Source organism: Vulpes vulpes, chromosome 12, assembly GCF_048418805.1.
Source record: "Vulpes vulpes isolate BD-2025 chromosome 12, VulVul3, whole genome shotgun sequence".
Taxonomy (NCBI): domain Eukaryota; kingdom Metazoa; phylum Chordata; class Mammalia; order Carnivora; family Canidae; genus Vulpes; species Vulpes vulpes.
Window position 1 is genome coordinate 134,711,482 of NC_132791.1, and position 13,644 is coordinate 134,725,125.

General features: G+C 43.8%; 1 protein-coding gene across 18 annotated transcripts in view; it reads right to left on the reverse strand.

Moving 5' to 3' along the window:
- Positions 1-13,644, reverse strand: part of MYH10 (myosin heavy chain 10) — a 123,863-nt gene that overhangs the window by 76,703 nt on the left and 33,516 nt on the right. For 8 of the 18 annotated variants that reach the window (XM_026005481.2, XM_026005484.2, XM_072730322.1 and 5 more), the window contains 2 exons: positions 2,286-2,388; positions 1,639-1,668 (listed from right to left, as the gene is read on the reverse strand). In XM_026005481.2, the coding sequence (XP_025861266.1) occupies positions 1,639-1,668; positions 2,286-2,388 (133 nt within the window). The remainder of the gene's footprint in view (positions 1-1,638; positions 1,669-2,285; positions 2,389-13,644) is intronic. The other 10 variants (XM_026005485.2, XM_026005482.2, XM_072730324.1 and 7 more) reach the window with 2 other exon arrangements.

Genomic DNA, 13,644 nt, shown 5'->3' on the forward strand with positions numbered 1-13,644 from the left:
GCAAGTTTTGCCCGCACAGTTCAATGTAAATTCACAAACCAGGGATCTCAAACCAAAAGAAACACCTTGCAAAGTACAGACTTTTGGTGGCCATTCCCAGAATGGGGCAAGGGGGTCCCTGGGAAAGGGGAGGGAGTGTGGGCAGAGAAGAGGTCTCTTGACACAGTCCCCTCCAGGGTTGCTGCTGCTCATGAGCATCCCGTTCCTCAAGCTGAGAACCAGCACCCTTCTCAGGTTTCTAAAAACATAAGCAGAGCTGGACTAGACGACTGTGAAAATAAACGTGGAGAAAAGCAGCTCTGGAAAGTCCGCGCAGCAAGTTCATGCAGGCAAGACATGCACATCAGCGGCCAGAAAAGCTGCTGCCTTTGAGAAGACCTGCTCCGCAGGGACTCCTCTGACCCAAAGTCAAACCCAGGGGTAGGCATGCGACTCACACACCATGGGGATCCACTCTGTAGTTTAAAATGACATCGAAACAAAATGTTAACAACAACGATGTGCGTACTCCACGGTGGATTTGGAAAACCCAAATCTGGCCGTTAATCATCTAACACTTTTCACTAGTGACCTAAGCACGCATTAAAAGGTCATTTTTAGTGTGTATCAACCAGGCACAAAGAAAAGCTAATTTCTGGTCTAGAGATTCCTTCTGTTATTGATAAAAAAAAGCCTTTAAGTATTGTCTAGGATAGCAGTTATTTCATTAACCCTTCCAATTTATATTCACTTGTGCAAATCTGCTCTACAGCGGAAGGAACAAAAGCACACTGTAGGCACCCCCACAGGTGTAATGTGGCTTTGCTGTCTGACAGCTAAACAATTTTGAGAAAGACATCTGAAAATCTTGGTATCTAGGACTGTGCCTGCAGAAACTAAGATAATTTCTATTAATAGATCATTTTTGTAGCATCACTCTTCCCTGCTTCAACTGAGCTTGAAATCATCACGCCTGTGGCAGACACTCCAGTGCCTGGGAAAGGGTTAAGTCCAGGACACACATTCTTTTCCTTCAGAGGTGTCTGGCTTGGCACTGCCCTTCTTGTCCTCCTGGCTTGTCACCTGTCCCTTGCTGTGCTCTGGGGAGCCAGGAGCAGGGGCATTCTCTAATCAGGAAGATCTAACATGCCTCCACTACCTGCCCTGGATACAAAAAGTGCTAACTTTATATAGGAAATCATTAAAGCCTTGAAGGTTAAACCGTTTATGGGCTATAAAACTTTAATAGATTAGAAATGTGTGAACCCAAAAAGGTACAACTTTTCGAGCTGCAGCCCAGGACTCAAAATGTAACGTCTGGCACAGAGCGAGCCTCCTGCGTATTTGAGGAGAATCAAAATAATTCCACCTGGTCTTTGAAATACAAAACCCTGAAGGGACAGGCTTCATAAACATGTGATTCAATGTCATGATAAAAGGGCAAATAAGTATCAAAACTCGTCTAGAAAACAAATTTAAAAGCAGGAGGGCATGCTGCTTGCAAAAGAATACATCTGTAAGCAACAACACTTTCAAAATTAAGTTTCCACAGTGAATTTCACTCAGAGCTAACTGTACTTGTTTCTAATGGAGACTCAATCTAGAGACAGAAATTAGTGCAAGCATTCAAGACTAAGAAGCAGAAAGAAAAGCACTTGCCTGATGTTTCACTGGTTTAGGCGATTCCTGCTGTTTGTTACAAACAGATAAATGCAAATGTTAGCGAGTTTGAGTCTTTCCCTGAGCAGTGAGCCACATCCAAAGCACTGTGTCAATGTGCAGCTCAGAACCGTGAAAGCAGGTCCAGCTGGCATTCACTCAGCAGGGGCACCTGCCTCTTCTGCACACCTACAGATTAGCAGTAACGGACTCTTCTGTCCTTATCCTTTTCTACCATCAATTGACCCCAGGTCTCTCTCCTCGCCTCAAGCTGCAGTGGACAGTAGCAATGGGCTGCTGTCTACTTTGCAAAAGAACTGCTAAAGATACCTGAGGACCCTCCTTTGGTGGAAATAAGAAATTTTCATAAGCACTGCTTATCGATCGCTAACAATTCTTCCCACAGCTTTGCCAGAAATTAGGCTTCAAGCTAGAACCGTTAATTCCAGTTGGCCTGTTCAGATACCCAGTTAATAGCAATTTCCAGGTCAGCGTGCTCCCTTTTGAGCAGGGGGAGGTGTCTGGGTGAGAGTGGAGGAGACCAGGGAGCTGTTATCCCACCAGAATGCTGGGCCTCCTTACGCTTGCTTCTGAAATTATAAGAGAGTAAGCCCAAGAGTTCAACAAACAACAGAAGAAAAACTTACAGGAATATTATGGTCCTTCCGTCCTTTATGCGAAGAGGCAACATGAGCAAGGTACTGAATGACTTTCTTGGTATTTTCTGTCTTCCCGGCACCCGATTCGCCCCTGCAAGAAAACAGTACACAGGCCGCCTTAAAGAAAGCAGAGCATACACATTCCCGAGTCATAACTGGCAAAATGAGGTGGACTTGGGACAAGAATTGGCACCATGGAAGTCAGGGGAAAAAACCTGCCAGCACAGGTTAGAAAAATTATTATTCTTTTTAAAATGGTATTAAATTAACCCAACCTTTTTTTTTTTTTTTTTGGAAGATGCCAATAAGATGGAGGCAAGATAAGGATAAGGTTCACAACACAGTTTTTTTCTTAGGAGTTTGGTGGGGGGTTCCACCAGAGAAGTGAAAGTTCTTTTATTTAAAAAAAAAAATTATTATTCATGAGAGAGAGAAGCAGAGACCCAGGCAGAGGGAGAAGCAGGCTCCATGCAGGGAGCCTGATTTGGGACTTGATCCCAGGATCCGGGGATCACGACCCGACTGAGCCAAAGGCAGACAGACACTCAACCACTGAGCACCCAGGCACCCCACCAGTATGCAATAACACTATGAATTTTGTGATGAACTTGGACTTCATGCCACCATTTTATCTGCTTTGTGTTTAAAAACCAGACTGGCACATTTCGAAAGATTTCTATTTCTGCTCAAGGACTGACCTTGACATTCAGGTAAGCTGCTAGGCACAGTGGTGCGTTAGGGCCTTTCTGTTCAAATATTTAAGGCTCCCTAAGATCTGAATAAAGTGAATCTATCTTCATAGTCAATAAAAATCTCAATTTGGATTAAAATAACAATTTTAACATCTAATTAGGTTTTTTATTAAAAAAAAAAAAAAACCAAGAAAAAAACCAAAAACTCCCAGAAAACAGAAGAAAAGCACCAGAAACCCAAAAGTATTATACACATGGCTGGCTAATAATCCTCTAAGCTCGTTTTATCCAAGGCTTAAAAAAGTCTAATTTCTCTAATAAACTCTGACCCTTCCTTGGAAATATACTCAGAATTATACTATTTGAACTGGCCATAACATAAATTTTTCAGGGTTACTGGTTGCATTATCTCAATTCTCTGTATCCCAATACCTACTATCTCAACTGCAGAGGGTATGAGCAAAGAGAGCTTTGAGCAAGGGAACTACCTTCTCTGGGCCTCCATGCCACTGTCTATACAATGGAGGAATTCTCTTAGAGCCTCTCTAGCTACCAAGATTTGAAGATTCTAGAAATAACCTATTTACGGGTTTATAAGCATATTTTATATATGAAGCTCTTTAACCACCATCCATTATTATATTAAAAATAGTCCCCTTGTGTGTTTTACCATCTAGAAGTTTTGAATTGTATGTATTTAAATAGACCAAATTTTTACTTTTTAAGGATTTTATTTGTTTATTTATGAGAGACACACACAGAGAGGCAGAGACACAGGCAGAGGGAGAAGTAGGCTCCTTGCGGGGAGCCCGAGTGGGACTCAGTCTCAGGACCCCGGGATCACACCCTGAGCTGATGGCAGATGCTCAACCACTGAGCCACCCAGGTGCCCTGACCACATTTTAAGGGTTTTATGCCCTGTTGTTCATGCTTAAAAAAGGTCTTTTCTGCACCAAGATTATAATCATCTATATTATTTTTGTAACACCCATTATTCTTAAATCCATCAGTATTTTCTTCCAGAACTTTGATGGTTTCACTTTTTACAATGCAATCCTTAATTCATCTGGGGGAAAAAATTATAGTTGAGGTAAAAAATATAATCTAATTTTTTCCCCTAAATGATTCAGCCCACATCCCAGTATCAATGCTTGACAAAGATGCTCATTATCCAGTGATCCAAAATGTTAGCTTGTATTTACTTCTTATACATACAGTTTATTCCAAGTCCAGAATCATGTTGCAGTAGTTTTGAAATAGCACTAACCAGAGCAGCCATCATTGCTCTTCTTTAAAAAAGCAAAAAACAGGGACATCTGGGTGGCTCAGTGGTTGAGCATCTGCCTTCAGATACTTCTCCCTCTGCCTATGTCTCTGCCTCTGTGTCTCTCATGAATAAATAAAATCTTTTTAAAAAAAGCCTCTGAAGTTTATCTTTTCAGATAAACCTCAGTAATTTTGTTCTGCTATCCCTCCTTCTCTTGCCTCACAGACAAAAAGAGGTAGAATTTTGAAGTTATGTTAATACATTTTTTTAAAGGAGATATGAGGTCTTCATCTCTCTCAGGTAAATTTTGTGTTTTCTAGGTTCACAACAAGCAAGGACCATGTTTGTCTTCTACATCTTTGAAATCCTAGCGCCCAATGCAGTAGGTGCTGGGTAAATACCACTGAATAAAATGAATGCAGGTCCTGTTACAAGTTTAATTGAAAAAAAAAAAAAAAAAGCCTAGGAATCCACTTATTTTAAGATTTTATTTATCTGAGATGGAGTGAGCACAAGCAGAGGAAGCAGCAGTGGCAGAGGGAAAAGCAGGATCCCCGCTGAGCAGGGAGCCCAATGTGGGCCTGGATCCCAGGATCCCGGAATCATGACCTGAGACAAAGGTAGATGCTTCACTGACTGAGCCACCCAGGCGCCCCTCCTAGGCTCTAAATATTTTTTTTATTCCTGCTATTCACTGGTACCGGGATAAGGTAATAATTTCATTCACTCATTTCAACAAATAGAAATCAATGGTGGGCATGCTTCTAAGTGCAAGAGCCAGGGCAGGGAGCAAAGTCTTTGACCTTGCAGAGCTCAAGGTCAGGAGAACAGATGGAAGATAAACCACAAAAACAAACAAGGAGAGCAGGATGTGAGGAAGGCCTGAGGAAGGCCGTTAAGGCAACTGGAGAGGGAGTGCAGAGAGGAGATGCAATGGTCTGCTAGAGACTCCTAAATAGGGAGAATAGGCCAGTGAAATGGGGGGACACCCCAATCAGGTGATCATGCAGATGGAGACAGGAATGCAAAGGTCAAAGGTCTTTGCTGAGAACTGGGGGGTGGGGGCACTTGGAAATGTAGGATTTGGTGCAAAGTACCAGCAAGGCAGAGAGCTGCAGGGGCTCGGTAGGCAGGAAGGGGGCGGGTAGGAGGGGCCCCAGCCATGGGGGGCGGAATCCGGATTTTATTCAAGCGTGATTTCTCAAGAGCTAGGAGAGCAGTTTTCTCGGATTTGTTAACTTTTATTCAAAAACACTTAGCATTTCCAGGCTAATCATGATGTTGGCAGTTGGCTTCAAACAAATAATTTTTCTGTTACGCGAAGAAATGAGCCTCTCATTTAAGCTGATGATGCCTTGTCTGGAAAACAGCTCTGATTGTTCCCCTTCTGCTTCGTTTGCCTGTGTGGCTGCTCAGCTAACTCCTGTCGATCAGACATGCTGATTCAGGGTGTCTTGACCACGTTTCTTCCCTCCCTGTCACACTCACCGGGCGGTGCCTCGACACCTGCTTATAATCTCTGCTACGGTTTCTTGTATTTCAGGTCTAAGGAAACTTTGATGGAGAAGCCACTACTTGCAAAGACCTATTGTTACCAGGGAGCTCCCAACAGGGGAGATGGAGAACCTCATATTCCCCATCTTAAAATGTGGAGAGATTATTTGTTTTAAAGATTTTGTTTACATATTCATGAGAGAGACGGATAGAGAGGCAGAGACACAGGCAGAGGGAAAAGTAGGCTCCCCGCTGAGCAAGGAGCCCAATGTGGGGCTCCATCCCAGGACCTCGGGATCATGACCTGAGCCAAAGGCAGATGTTCAACCACTGAGCCACCCAGGTGCCCCTGGACAGCAGCTTCTAACATATGAGATTGTTTGAAGAACCATGCCCACCGGAGGCACATAATAAGCATATGATGGACATCTCTAGTTCCTGCCCACTTAGCTACCCCCCACTGCTCAGGAGTCAATCTGGGTTATGAAGCCCCGAATTACTTTACAAATCTATAGTGTCTGCAGAATGGCTGAGAATGTGGGCTATGGTGTCCACATGACCCCTCTAGATCCAAGTCCTGTCCACCACTTTCTGGCTCTCTGGGTTTCAGCTTATTTCAAGGAGAGGTCAGCACCTCACAGGCCTGAGAGCACGCACAGGAGCCCAGCGCTGCCCCGGCCTAAAGGCTCTCAGTAAAGGTAATAGTGCTAGTAAGTAGGTATGGGGAAGAGGAAGGTATTAATTAAAAAAAAACAAACAAATAAACCCGGAAACAACCCAGATACTATCCCCAGTGTGTATATGAAAGAAGTGGCAGGATCAAAGGCACAGTATGAGAATTCTTGGAAACGATCTTTTTATAAAGGGAAATGGCACATCCATCCCAGGCAGAGGCAGAGAAATAAAAGCAGCTTGAACCTAAGTAAAGATGAGAGGGAGCCAAACAGAAAGCTCGGCAGAGGTCTCCTTGAGAAAGTGAGTCAGGAGGATCCTCAGAGAGGAGAGCAACAGAACAGGATTGCAAAGAGCAAGGACAACAAAAGGATCTGATCTGGTTTCACCAACAAAAGAAGATCCACTGAGGAAATAGGTCTACACTGGAGACACTGCAGGCTTCAGTGCTGGTCCATGCAGAAGAGGTTCAAGGTCAACAAGAGAGCACAGCAGGGAGCCTGAAGGGTGGGGTGCCCGCATCTTGTGCAGGACATTGAGACACCGAAGATCAGGGGTTTCTAGCCTGGAGGTATTCCAGCTTTCTAGAGAGGTCTATGGCCTTCGGGGCTTCCCAGGTGCACTATCCAAAATGAAATTTAAAAACCAACAGTGCTGAGAAGCGGGGAAGCAGATCGTCAACACGTGATCAATCCTGAGGTCTTTCTCTGAGTCCCTTCTGGACCAGGGGTGCCTTTCCCCAGCAAGAAACTCCTCGCCCAGATCTTCACTGCTTCTGTTGGTCTTCTCGAGATACATCAAATCCAGCCCAGTTCCAAAAACACCCTGCACTGGAAGTTCTTGCTTCAGACGACCTCTGCCAGAAAACCAACAGCTCCTATCACCCATGGGACATTAGCTGAGGATTTCCCCCAGTTTCAAAATCCTGTTCTGCCAGGAAGCAGCTCATGAGCAAGAGCAGAGGTTTCTGTGATCAAGATGGGCGCAGGTTCCAGTCCTGCATCCCACTAACATTAGGGCCAGCCTCGGATAAAGCGACATGTGATTGGGGCTAACGGGGCTGCTGCAAAGATGAATGGAGGGAACATTTGCAGATGTTAGTTCCCTTTCCTGGCCTATTTGCTGGGAACATCTTAAACTTCTATTTACCAGTTGATTTGCATACTTATCCCCCTACATCCCCCACCCCCAGAACTAAGCTATCATTGAGATGCACCTAGAATATCTAAAAATGCCCCAGTTTTCAGACTTGAGTACTTCCAAGGCAAAGGATCATCAGAAAAAGCAAAGTGGGGGATCCCTGGGTGGTGCAGCGGTTTGGCGCCTGCCTTTGGCCCAGGGCGCAATCCTGGAGACCCGGGATCGAATCCCACATCGGGCTCCCGGTGCATGGAGCCTGCTTCTCCCTTTGCCTGTGTCTCTGCCTCTCTCTCTCTCTGTGTGACTATCATAAGTAAATAAAAATTAAAAAAAAAAAAAAAAAAAGAAAGAAATCTGAGACCAGCCTCAGTTTAAAAAAAAAAAAAAGAAAAAGAAAAGTGTGTTCTAGAGAAGCCTACGGTTGGGCCTGGGGTCACAGAGTAGCTCAGGGTATGAGATAGAACACCAGACTTCTGTTTACTTTTCAACTACACCACACTGTTGCTTGAGACATTTTTTGTTTTTGTTTTTAAGTATATTTTAAAAGCAATTTTAGGCTTACAACAAGACTGAGAGGAAGGCAGAGGTTTCTCATCTATCTCGTGCCTGCACATGCACAATGTCAATTATCAACATCACTAAAATGGGACATTTTTACTAACAATGACACTACACGGACACATCATGGTCGCCCAAAGTCCATAGTTTTGTTATGGTTCACTCCAGGTGTTGTACATTCTCACCTACAAATAAGTGACGACTTGTGTCTACTATTGTAATACCATATGGGATATTTTCTCTGCCCTATAAAAATCTTCTGTACCTTGTCTGTTCATTTCCTCTCCCTCCTACACCCTCTGTACTCATTGTCTCTATAGTTGGAATCAGACAGTATGGAGCCTTCTCAGACTGGTTTCTTTCACTTACTAATATGCATTTAGGATTCCTCTGGGTCTTCTAATGGCTTGAGAGCTCATTAGGACTCCACCGCCTGGACGTACCACAGTTCATCCATTCACCTACTGAAGGGCAATCCTGGTAGCCTCCTAGTTTGGGTAATTATGTACAAAGCAGGTTTTTCTGTAGACGTTAAGTCTAACCCCAAAGGGTAAATACCAAGAGGTGTGATTGGTGGGTCATTGGCTTAATTTTGGGGTGCCTGGTGGCTCAGGAAGTAAAGCGTCCAATTCTTGATTTCTGCTCAAGTCATGATCTTGGGGTCATGATACCAAGACCCACATCAAGTTTCACATCAAGCCTGGAGCCTGCTTAAGATTCTCTTTCTCTCCCTCTGCTCCTCGCTTACTCTCTCAAAAAAGAGTATGCTTAGTTTTATAAGAAACCAAATACTCTCCCAGAGTGGCTGCACCATTTTGCATTCCCACCAGCAATGAATGAGTGTGTGTTCCTGTTGCTCCACATCCTTGTCAGCATCTCGGGTTGTCAACATTCCAGATGTTGGCCATTCTAGTAGGTGTGTAGTGAGGATACGGGACACGGAACACCCTTCCACAGGCTCTTTTGCCATCTGTTATGTTCTTTAGTGGGTGTCTGCTAAGGTCTTTGGCCCATTTTTTAATGGGGCTGTTTCCTTATTAAGTTTTAAGAGGTTTTTGGTTTATTTTGTATAACAATCTTCTTTATCAGATGTGTCTTCTGAAAATACTTTCTCCTAGGCTATGGCTTCTGTTTTCATTATCTAGACATGTCTTTTGCAGATAAGCTTTTTTTTTTAAGATTTTATTTATTCATGAGAGACAGAGAAAGGGGGGAGGCAGAGACACACAGGCAGAGGGAGAAGCAGGGAGCCTGACGTGGGGCTCAATTCCGGGTCCCCAGGATCAGGCCCTGGGCCGATGGTGGCACTAAACCGCTGAGCCACCAGGGGGCCCGACAAGTTTTTAATAGTAATGAAGTCCAACTTATTATTTCTTTCATGGATCACGACGTTAGTGTTGTATCTAAAAAAGCATCATCAGACCCAAGATCATCCACGTTTCCTCCTCTCTAATCTTTAAGTAGACTCCATGCCCTCTGTGGAGCCCACGGTGGGGCTTGGACTCATGACCCTGAGATCAAGACCTAAGCCGAGGTCAAGAGATGGCTGTTTAACCAACTGAGCCCCCTAGGCGTGCCTCTTCCTATGTTATCTTATAGTTTGGGTTTAGTTCATTTCTGTGAAGGGTGTAAGGCCTGCACCTGGATTTTTTTTTAACATGTGGATGTCCAGCTGTCCCAGCACTGTTTGTTAAAGGGCCTATCTTTGCTCCTCTGTCAAAGATCTGTTCACTACATTCATGGGGCCTATTTTTGGGTTTTAGCTAGTTCATCAATTCTTCTGAGTTATGTTAAAACTTTTACTTTTATTTTTAAAAAATATTTATTTATTCATGAGACACATAGGCAGAGGGAGAAGCAGGCTCCCTGAGGGGAGCCCAATGTGGGACTCGATCCTGGGACCCTAGGATCAAGCCCCAAACCAAAGGCAGATGCTCAACCGCTGAGCCACCCAGGCTTCCCTGTTAAAGCTTTTAATGCAGATTACTCAGAGCAGGCTGGCTCGGTCACCACCACTTAATGTATTTGCACGGGATAAAATTCCTTAACAGAAAAAAAATCTCATCACGTCCCAGTGGAAGGCTGATGTGAAGCAATTACAATTGTTACATGATCAAATAACTTAAAAGGAGGAAAAACCTGAGTTAACCAGCAGTTAGTTCTAAACAAATTATTCTTTAAAGAGGGAGGGTTTTGTTTTTTTTTTTTTAAAGATTTTATTTATTCATGAGACAGAAAGAGAGAGAGGCAGAGACACAGGCAGAGGGAGACGCAGGCTCCAGGCAGGGAGCCCGATGTGAGACTTGATCCTGGGACTCCAGGATCACGCCCCAGGCTGAAGGCAGGTGCTAAACCGCTGAGCCACCCAGGGATCCCCTGAAAAGGGAGCTTAGAGAACAGAATCATTTTCTTACCAAGGTGACTGCCCTGTGAGTTTCAATGCTAATGAGAGGAAAGTCAACATGAGGACATGTTCTTAGTAGGACTTCACTGCTGATGACCTGGGATGCAAGTGTGGAGAACACGGCTTTCTTATGATAAGAGAAACTCTGAACATCATCACTAAAGACCTTGGTGAAACAGGAGAACAAGGACCGTGCAGGGGGCTGAACCCTAAGTGGAGGTCTACACTGTCTGGCCTGAGTCTGCAGAGGGAAAGGCTGGGTGGTGGTAGTAGGCAGATGAGACCAGAGGAGAGATGAAGAGGTTTGTCCTTTTGGAGGAAAAGTAGAGAGTAAGTGATTAAAATGGTAAAGCTTAGAGAGAACTTTGATATCTAATCAATACCTAAGTATTGATTTTTTTTTTTTAAAGTTGCTTCTGGGGTGCCTGGGTAGCTCAGTGGTATAATGTCTGACTCTTGGTTTCAGCTCAGGTTGTGATCTCAGAGTTGTGGGATCAAGCCCTGCATCAGGCTCTACACTCAGTACAGAGTTGGCTGGAGGATTCTCTTGCTGTGTCCTTCTCACTGCTCGGCACTCTCTAATATGAATAAATCTTTAAAAAAGTTGCCTCCAACTATATTTTTCTTTGTGATACTATGCAAACATGAGTACTTAATAGAAAATAAGCACTAGGGGATCCCTGGGTGGCTCAGCAGTTTAGCACCTGCCTTTGGCCCAGGGCACGATCCTGGAGTCCTGGGATCGAGTCCCACGTCAGGCTCCCGGCATGGAGCCTGCTTCTCCCTCTGCCTGTGTCTCTGCCTCTCTCTCTCTCTCTGTCTCCATGAATAAACAAATAAATAAATCTTAAAAAATAAATTTAAAAAAATAAGCACTAGGTAAAATTGACTAAATAGTTAATTTCACACAGGAAATGTAAGTAGCTTGGCTGTGTGCTAAATTTTAAAGGATTCCAGTTATACACTCTTGGATTTCTTTATTTGCTGGGTACTCAAAGGCACCACTGAAAGGATCCTATTCTCTCAAATCTGAGATACATTGTTTCACATTTTCATATTTCTCAAGTTACAATGTAGCTTATAATAGATATGAACAACAAAAATGTTATTAAATATCATAACTGGGGCATCCAAGAATTACTGCAAGTGTGCTAAGGCTAAAAGAGGTGAGGGTAGGGATCTGCTGGGGAAATTTCTTCAGGGCAACAGTCACGTTCTCTAGCTCTCTCTTTTTTAAGATTTTATGTATTGATTCATGAGAGACACAGAGAGGCAGAGAGACAGGCAGAGGGAAAAGCAGGCTCCCTGTGAGGAGCCCAATGCAGGACTCGATCCCAGGACCCCGAGATCACGTCCTGAGCCAAAGGCAGACACTCAATGAGCCACCCAGGTGCCCCACATTCTCTATCTCAATACAGGTTCAGGTTACACAAATAACTCTGCAATCATGTATATATTTAAGACTTAAGCATTTCATTACATACAAATTTTACTCCAAACATAAACATATAAATATTGGACTTTAATGTTACACACACTGAAGGTTTTAAGGGGAAGTGTACTGACGTCTACAATTTAACTTGAAATAAATCAAATGAAGGGATTGATAGCTCATCAAAGTGGTATAAAAATTACTTTGAACTGGAAAATACCTGATCAGCAGCCAACAGAAGGAAACATCACCTAACCTTAAGCAGAGCCTCCTGAGTTTCAGCTGCCATTCATCCCAGGGAGCATCCTGATGGGGGAACAGACAGACCCAGGAAGTGCTAAGTCAGAGGTCTTTCAGCATTTGGTAAAGAGAACCCTCCATGCTTTTTCCTGGAAGACCTAATTCTCCTTTTTTGTCATGTTTAGTACATATGCCTTTTTATTTCCGGTTATTCAGCAAGATACTCATCACTGAGTACTCTCGTGTGTGCAGGTAAACAGTCTTTTCTCCTGTTAATCTATGGCCAGTTAATTTGCAAACCCCCACTTGCTGGACATGGGGTGGAAAAGAAGAAACTTCCCTCCCAACACAACAAAATGGATTGGTGGATGGAAAGAAGATGAACAGATCAATGTATCAAACAGCAAATAGAGTGAAACATGAATCTAGGACCTAGGTTGAGGGATATATGGGTCTTAAAGTGGAAGGGATTTTGAGTCATGTTTGGAAATATTCACAGTAAGATGCTTGGACTAAGTTAAAGGGAAGAAAAGGAAAGAAGGTACTTGCTGACTGCTACTTTATGCTCAAGAAGAGAGAATCAGATGCTAGGAGACTCACCTCATACATCCAAACCTATTCATTGATGACAAAGCTGTCTAAAATGACCCTAATTACAAATGCCCACAAAGGTCACTTCCGGTGACAAAAGTAAATTAGCATTCACTAACCTTTCATTATATCAACAGCAGTAATTCCCTCCGAGTGTTTCCTGCTTTCAGATGTTACAAAAAAAAATCCTCATCAAAAATAGTCATCCAGGGGCGCCCAGGTGGCTCAACTAGTTAAGTGCCTGACTCCTGATTTCAGCTCAGAGCATGCTCCGGGGTCACAAGATGGAGCCCCAAGTTGGGATCCACTCAGTGTGGAGTTGGCTGGAGAGTTGCTCTCTCCCTCTCCACCTGCCCCTCCCCCAATCATGCTTGCTTCCTCTCAAAAAAATTTTTTTTTAAATTAAAATTAAAAAAAAAAAAAAAAAGGTCACCCAAGCTCCCAAACTGCCCAGTCAAGGGGAGAGGTCTGAGTCTTGCACCTGGCTCCCTGCTTACTGTATGTGGGGTTATTATGATCCCCAAGACACTGAAGACCATGAATACACAAATTCTCTTCTTTCCTAGCATGTGAGCAGAATGCAGCTTCCTTATCCCCTCCTTCCACAGAATCTTCCAGTACTCAGATTCCTGTGTGACTCTAACTGATGGTGTACAATGAAGAATGGGACTGGTCTTTGTCCTTGGCTCCTGGAAGGGAGCCTCTTAAGTCCTTGGAAAGTCTCCATCATTCATGGTGGGTCCTGAGAGCTTGTGCTAACGAGGGGAGTAACGGCAGGCCCCTGGAAAGTTCCAGGAGGGGCACTGGCCATCCCAGAAGACCAACCAAGTGATTGGAAGCATTGAGTCATGTGAGAT